This window comes from Plectropomus leopardus, chromosome 8 (genome assembly GCF_008729295.1).
Source record: "Plectropomus leopardus isolate mb chromosome 8, YSFRI_Pleo_2.0, whole genome shotgun sequence".
NCBI classification, from domain to species: domain Eukaryota; kingdom Metazoa; phylum Chordata; class Actinopteri; order Perciformes; family Serranidae; genus Plectropomus; species Plectropomus leopardus.
In genome coordinates this window covers 21,441,099-21,448,683 of record NC_056470.1, presented here as the reverse complement: position 1 = coordinate 21,448,683, position 7,585 = coordinate 21,441,099, and the positions used below count along the sequence as shown (strand labels likewise).

Genomic DNA, 7,585 nt, shown 5'->3' with positions numbered 1-7,585 from the left:
GTCACGGAGACGGTTGGTGGGGGACTGACTCAGTGAAGAAAAGAAATGGCGATGCTCGGAGAGTTTAGTGCAGCACAGCACAAAAAAAACGTCTCTGGCGGGAGCGGCGACGTGTCAGAATTCGTCTGTCCAGTTTGTCTCGAAATTTTCGACACTCCAGTAACGACACAATGCGGCCATACGTGAGTATTTTGCCCCTTTTTCGATCGCTCTACCCCCAACCCACGTATACCACCAGCGATGCAATGGTTCGAGGTAGAAATAATGAGGGGAAAGGCTTGTTTTTAAACATGTCGTGCCACCAGAGTCGCAAAACAGCGAGCATCTCTGTGCCTGCTTTTGTTTTGACCCTGTTATTCTTCTTTGCTTAGTTGGATATTTGGCAAAACCAACGCCAGCTTGCTAAATCAGTTTCAGTTTTGTTTACATCAAAGAGGCGGCCTCACCTGGGAGTTGTAGTTTGGATATGTATTGCATGGATTCGTCAAACCACTTTAAAGAACTACAAGTCCCTGCGCCCTCCTGAGGTGGGGACTTTCCATTTGATTTTCAGGAAGCTCCAGTGAGGAGCATTTACAGGGAGCTTCCAACATATGATAGCATCTGTTTATCATATTGTATTTTAAAGGCAGCCTATAAATAGAAGAAATACCAGTGAACGCTTTTTTCCTCCTGAGGCCAAATAAGAATTGTTTCAGTGTCTTGTTTCCATTATAGTGTTAACCATAACATTTCTTCAACTATCTCTTGCCAGGTTCTGCCAGAGTTGTTTGCAGGAGTGTTTGCGTCCACAGAAACCTGTTTGTGCTGTATGCCGGGCCGGGCTGGGCCACTGGACTAAAGCTGCTGAGCTCGAGGCAGTCATCCAATCATCTGTGGCTGCTTGCAAGGGATGTGGAGCGCAGGTATGTTTTATGACTGGAGTTGCAATGGGATGAGATTTTAACAGTACGATAACTTTCTCAGAAAACATCAGTCAGGAATGAAAATGGCAGGGTTATTTTTTGTTGAACAAACCTTTTGTTTCTAGGATTGAAACTTCAAACCACTTTTTTTAAATGGAAGAATATGTAAAAAGTCTCCCTTTTAGAAATAACTAAATAACAATTGAGATTTGAATTTTAGATAAGATAATGATCTAGATAAGCAAATGTGCACAATATGATAACCGCCAATTTGTATGTCCTGACTGGCATACTGCTGCAACTCTATTTATGACAGTGTAAAAGCTAACATAAGGCATCTGAATGACTGGTTTGTTGTGCTTGGAATTGTGAAACACAAGGGTATAGAGAAATCATTACAGTATCATAACAAAACTACATATATACAAACTTAGTCTGAGTCTAATCCTAAGCCGTTATATTGAAAAAGTAGCCGAGTTGGAGTTGAAAACATTTGAGAACAAATATATAATTTTGGTTGTGCAATAGCAGTTACTGATGTCTGTTTTCTCAATATTTAGGTTGGCCTGTCTCAGATGAGAAGCCACACAGCAGCCTGCTCAAAATACCAGGAGTACATTGAGGAGGGAGTGAGGACCACTGCCCAGAGCCAACCTACCATCATCAGGTGAAGTACAGAGCGATAGGAAAGTTAGGGAGTGTCTGAAATCACTCACTCATTCACCTTTACATGCGAGTGATATGTGGGTCTGTTTCGTTTCCTTTTGCTTTGTTTTGTTTTTTAACTAGCACCAACCAGGTTTCTTATGAAAGCCAATCCTCCCTGCCCAACCTGCAAACATATGTGTTAATCAATTACTCGAACCTGACCCACAAAGCGGAGCTGACAGTTTCTGATAAATAACCTTTACTAATAACATCCCACTTGCTGTTTGCCTTATTATATGCCATTCCAATGAATATCACAATATTCTGTTTTAGAAAGTACAAACGTAGAAAAATAGCAAGTACTAATCAATCTTTTAAGTGGTTAAGTATTAAGTATGATCTCAAGTGCACAGTTGATAGGGACAGTGGTTTGTGTATAGGATGTTACAGAAGTGCATATTTAATCGGATTCAGTGTGGACAGAGAGACGCTCACCGAGAGGACACAGTGTTAGGTCTACATTTTCCCAGAGGGAAATGTTTGCATAGTTTACACCTGGCGTTGACATGTATTTTGGGTAATCTGATCACAAGTGGACTGCACAAAATAAAAGTACAAAGATGCATTGTGATCCAATCATTCAGACCACTTGCTGAGGTGGTCTGGGGCCCATTTGACCAAATGCCTATAGTGTCTGTAGTAGTAGTAGTGTAAACACTAATGCGTCCTGATGCGTCCCGGACAAAGACGATGTCATCAGTGCAGGAATGTGTTGGTTGCTTGGGTGACAGCACGCTAGTGCTCTATGACTTTGTGACTGTCCATCGTTTTGCCCTGTGGAAGGAGACGTGTTGAATTCTGCTGACAGCGATCTCCAGCTATACTGACACAACCAATAATGTGACTAGCAAGCATGCTACTGAGCAGCTAGCAAAAGTATGGAGAATGGAAGGGGTAGAAACGAAATCTGAACACAAGTGGTCAGATGGAGTCGCAAAATAGGCACAGGTGTGAACAGCGATGTGTTTTGGCTGTCCACTTGTTTTCGGATCACTGAAACGCTTGTTAATAATAGGGTCTAAAAAGGCTCTATGACCCGAGAGACTGAAAAATGTAGGAATTCAACATATTTTCCTGGTCAAAAACCACAGTGGAAAACCTGAGCGCTGCAGCGCTTGATGTTAAAGCTGCTATTTGAGAGACAGAGAGAGGGAAAGAGAAGATGGACTATTGCACACAGTTTCTGTACGTTACTTATAATGTACTCAAAATGCTGCTTTGTCACTTAATGACCCAGAGAGAATGTTCACATCAGCACTCCACTGGAAATACCCTACAATCTTACTGGTTCAACAACAACTTTGTATGCTCCACTGAAAGCATCTGCACGACTTGTGCTTAGGTTTGACCTGCTAGTTGTCTTAGCACGTACAGTGATGGGGATTGATTCCTGTTACAACTGCCTTTAGTTAAATTGCCCAAAGCTACAACAATGATACCCAGGTTTTAAAGAGTGAAATTGCTTTTTATATTGTGACAATTCAGGCTATACCCAACTCAGAATTATGTCAGCCAAATGGGATTTGAGTGTTCAATACCAATACTGGACTATTAAAGACTTTGAACAGGGTTCGGCGAGACATTTAGCATGACAGCAACATCCATGCCATTTTAGTAAACAAAACAAGTTAGCCCTCCTAGCTGAAGTGTGCTAAATATAGACCAGAAGTGTGCATCATTCGACATCATTTTTTGCTGACACTTGATATCAAACAAAAGCCAGAGACTGTATCATAGTAAGTTACAGCAAGCGGTAAATATACAGCTTTCATGCAGCAGGCAGATGATAACATTATCTCGGAGCCTGACCAGGAAAAGCCTCTCTTGCTCCGGACAGCTGCCTCTGTCTCACTCAGACTCACCCTTTGTCTGGGTCTACAGCTGCCTGAGTTGCGTGAAAGCGTGGAACAATTGCTCTGCAGCTACATCTGAGGACTGAAACATCTGGACTAAAGGCCCAGACACACCAAGCCAACATCAAAGAACCAGTGATGTTGAAAGCCAACTGTTACATTGCCTCACATCACCTGTTTCTCGGCCAAAAAGTTTCACATGAACACATTGCAAAGACTACAACAGAAGGCCAACCAGTACATACATTATGCATCTGTGTGGGAGGAAATAACTCCATACCGGCAGACCGCAGTAGTCTATTCATTGTTTAAACACTGAAACTGGAAGATTGACAGGTTAGCACAAATATGATCCCACTTTCTCTTGACTTTATTAGCCCTTTGTTTACTTTCCTCACTTCTGTTTCTCTTTTCATGCACTGAGCTGAACTGCCAATTCAACATGCTGAATCAGCTGAATAAAAGCCAACACAACTGAACACACACACTGCAAAAACTAGGGCAACAGATGCTTACCGACGGCCCAACATTAACCAATGACCTCCTGTCAGCTTGGTGTGTCAGGGCCACGTGTTCAGCTATTGATTTAAGTCATCAGAGGGGAAGCACTAGTAATGTTTTATGATGACCAATTTGTGCTTTCTGGGGATAATTACAAACAAGAAAGTTTGAGAAACAGTCGTGTGATGTGGATAACTCTCATACAATATCAACATTGGGAGCAAAGTAAGGCAAATCTCTTTGTTGAAATACAAAATTAGAATTGTAGTGTAACATATTTTTATGTTTCTGTTTTTTCCCCACAGTCCAGTACCAAATCGCTTCACCTTCACCTGCCCATACTGTCACTGCCAGAACCTCGATCAGGACGGCCTGATTGAACATTGCACTTCTCAGCATGCTCGTGATGCACGACAAGTGGTAGGAAATCCACACTACACTGTGACTCCAAGAGCCACTCGTTAAAAGATATGGATCAACACATTGTTTGGATTTAATTGTTCATAGATGCTTTATTTCTTTCACTTTGTATCTGTCCAGGTATGCCCTATCTGTGCCTCAATGCCGTGGGGGGACCCTAATTATATGAGCGCTGACTTTTTCCAGCACTTGAAGATCAGACACACATTCTCCTATGACACCTTTGTTGTAAGTTGAGGCCCTAAACACTATCTGGAATTTCTTTTTTTGTGATGTTAATGATCAGCCAACCCTTTGAAACAAAAGCAAAAATATCCTTATATTAGAATTAGTGGGGAAAATGAAAAAGGAAGTTTTAAAAAGAAAAAACAAGGGAATACCTGGAAAAAAAGGCTTAAAATTATAACAACTTTGTAACATAATTTTAACTATGTAATTATGATATTTAGAAATATCATTTTCTCTAGCGTTTTAAAAATAATTTTTCAAATCTTATAATTTCTTGCAATTTCTTGAACGTTTCTCACCAAGTTGCTAATTGCCTTTTTCAGCATGTTTTTGAAAGAAATCACACCAACTTCCTCTGGGCTCAAAGGGTTAACTTTTTTGTTCTGTTTTCTCCTTTTCTTGCCTGCAGGATTACTCCACAGATGAGCACACAATGATGCAGGAGGCTCTACAGCGCTCCCTTTTGGACAACTAAAGTGTGAAGAACAATCCACCAGAGGAAGAATCAATGGAAGAGAAGGGGAGATGGTGATGTGAAGTCTTTAGAAGACAGAACAACACACTGTAACATCATTCATCTATCATGAGGATGGTGGTACAATATTACTGTGGGTAATCCGTTTCACAGGGAAACTGGTATTGTTACTGTGGATTTATAGGTTAATTACTCCCAAAATAAATCACGCAATATGGTTAAAAAAGCATATGGTATTGTCTCATTTAGAAGTGATAACATGTTTCTGGTGTGACAAACTCTTTATCTTCCCCCCAGTTGAGTCTGTAGACTTGATAGTTTGTTGAATATTTACTATGTATATTCAAGCTGTGTGTTCATTGATGACATGGTGTCATATAGCCAAAAACTTCCAAAGTTGTAATTAAATTTCCCTGTCGTCAATACTTGATGTTATAAGAGGGTTCGACCACTAGGTGGCTAACTATTGCCAGGAGATGACAGACTTCACTCAGTTGGGTGGTCAAGTAATGTTAACAATAATATATAATAATCTACTCAAGAGTGACTCTGCATGTTTACTCTCAAAGTGGGAGGGGGTGTTGTGGTTGAGTTCATTAGCAGAAGGAAGCTCTGTCTTTTTTATGCTGTTTCTGGGTGTTTGTGTGAGAGAGCGTGTGTTCATCCTGTTTTCAGAGATCTACTGGAAAGAATAAATAATGTGAGGGTTAAACAAAGCCAGAGGTTGGCGGTTTGCTTTATTGTAACGTTTCTCCCTTATGTCTTTGTGCCTGCTGGTAGATCTTGTTTCTGACTTCCAAAACTCTTAGGGCTAATCAAAAGATGCAAGTAGGAGACGCATCAGTGTTTCATAATTGGTCAGTTCTATGATTTTTTTTCATTCCTGTTGAGATTTTTATTTGCATGTTTATGGCCATGAGGGGGCAGTAGAGTTCCACCGCTCTGGCCAGCCGTGACAAGTCGCTGGCCCTCACCAGCCTTGTGGCTCTGTTGCAAGACATAATTCAACACAGATTTCATTCCATAAATGTGCTTTACTCAATGTGTTGTTCTCCAGCTTAGTTTTTTATATGCAGCATAAAAAATGTCACTGATCTTTAGAGGTTTTAGTGGGGTTATTTGTTAGAGTTTAAATTGAGTAACCATAACTTTGGGTTTTGACAGTTCGTGACATTACTTAAGATTTTAAATGTAACTTACTGTAGTGTATTTTTCATGCCCAGTGTCTTGGATGCTTCATCACATAAAAGATCCCAGTGTGTTTTGCTGGCTTGCATACTTCTTAATATCACTGCCAACGGTTCTGGGGGATAAAAAAAAATCCACAGTTATTACTTGTATGCCTCTGAAACTGACAGCATGTGAAGTGACAAGAAAATTCAGTTTGATTTTGCTTGATGTTCTGCATTTTAAACATGTGGATTGTCTTTTAGTTTACATCAGTGTTTCCAATGAATTGTAATTGTCACAACCACATACAGTAGTGCAGATCTTCACACAGTTGCATTGCATATGTCTTCTACCGACAGGTGAATAAAACTTAATGCACCCAGATCAAGTAGCTCTAGAGCAGAACCTTAATGCCTTTTCTCACATAGTCTTTGGTGCCACTTAGCCCTAGATGTTCGTTTCTCTCTTCAGTGAAATGTGTAATTTTGTATGTGTTTCTCATGTACAATGACCTTTTTTTTCCTTTCTCAATATATCTCTCATTCTCTTTTGTCAGCCCTACTGTTAAGGGGTGCTAAATCCTGATAAATTAAAGCTCTTTAATTATTTAAACCCTGGCCCCAGAAATCAGCCGCTGTGATTTATACCTGTGTGTATGAGACGTGTGGGGGAAGAAACAACACTCGGTGCTTTGATGGATGACTACCGTGTGTGTGTGTATGTATGTGTGTGAGAGAGATCGGTTAAAAGGGAGGTAATGTGCAGGGTGCATCAATCGAAACTGGATTTGCTCAGTTGTCATATTAAGGCACCAAGGTGTGTCAGTGAAAACTAATTGTGGAATACATGAAATAAGAACCTTTCTACAAACCTTTGTTCATGTATTAGAGATCAGGGCAGTGCTACATCACTCCAATAATGTGTTTTTGCATGTACTTGTATCTGTGTATGATGAAACTTAGGCCCTTCGGTGTACATTGTCCACAGGGAGAGAAAACCCTCTCATCTCTTTTCTTTCCTTTGTGTGTGCCTTGTACGTGTAATTACTGTAGCTAAATGATATTACAGTTTCTCACCTAGCTCTATGGAGAATCTCACCCTCCAAACTTCTTGATATAGTCCCCCCTTTCTTCTCTTTTCTTCCCTTTATTTCCCCCCGATCAGGTTTTTTGCTCCTGGCAGATCGAGGAGAGACGTTAGCTGTGAGAGAACTAACGAGATACTGGAGTGCTTCTGGGCAGGAAGGAAGTCGAGCCGAAAAACATGGCAGGGAGAAGTCTTTCTTGTCTGTTTGGTGGCGGAGCTAAAAAGGGAGAGGGGGGCCA

General features: G+C 40.7%; 1 protein-coding gene across 1 annotated transcript; it reads left to right on the top strand.

Moving 5' to 3' along the window:
- Positions 1-6,877, top strand: rnf114 (ring finger protein 114). Its single transcript, XM_042492495.1, has 6 exons — positions 1-182; positions 755-905; positions 1,466-1,572; positions 4,273-4,387; positions 4,508-4,615; positions 5,025-6,877. Exons 1-6 carry the CDS (start codon positions 46-48, stop codon positions 5,088-5,090), a joined length of 684 nt encoding a protein of 227 aa, XP_042348429.1. The 5' UTR covers positions 1-45; the 3' UTR covers positions 5,091-6,877.
- The last annotated feature ends 708 nt before the right edge of the window (positions 6,878-7,585 follow it).

Bases quoted from the DNA above. Each gene is read 5' to 3' on its own strand.
- rnf114 (XM_042492495.1), top strand. From the start codon at position 46: ATGGCGATGCTCGGAGAGTTTAGTGCAGCACAGCACAAAAAAAACGTC. The intron at 1,573-4,272 runs GTGAAGTACAGA...TTTTCCCCACAG, and splicing joins AGCCAACCTACCATCATCAG to TCCAGTACCAAATCGCTTCA. The intron at 4,388-4,507 runs GTAGGAAATCCA...GTATCTGTCCAG, and splicing joins CTCGTGATGCACGACAAGTG to GTATGCCCTATCTGTGCCTC.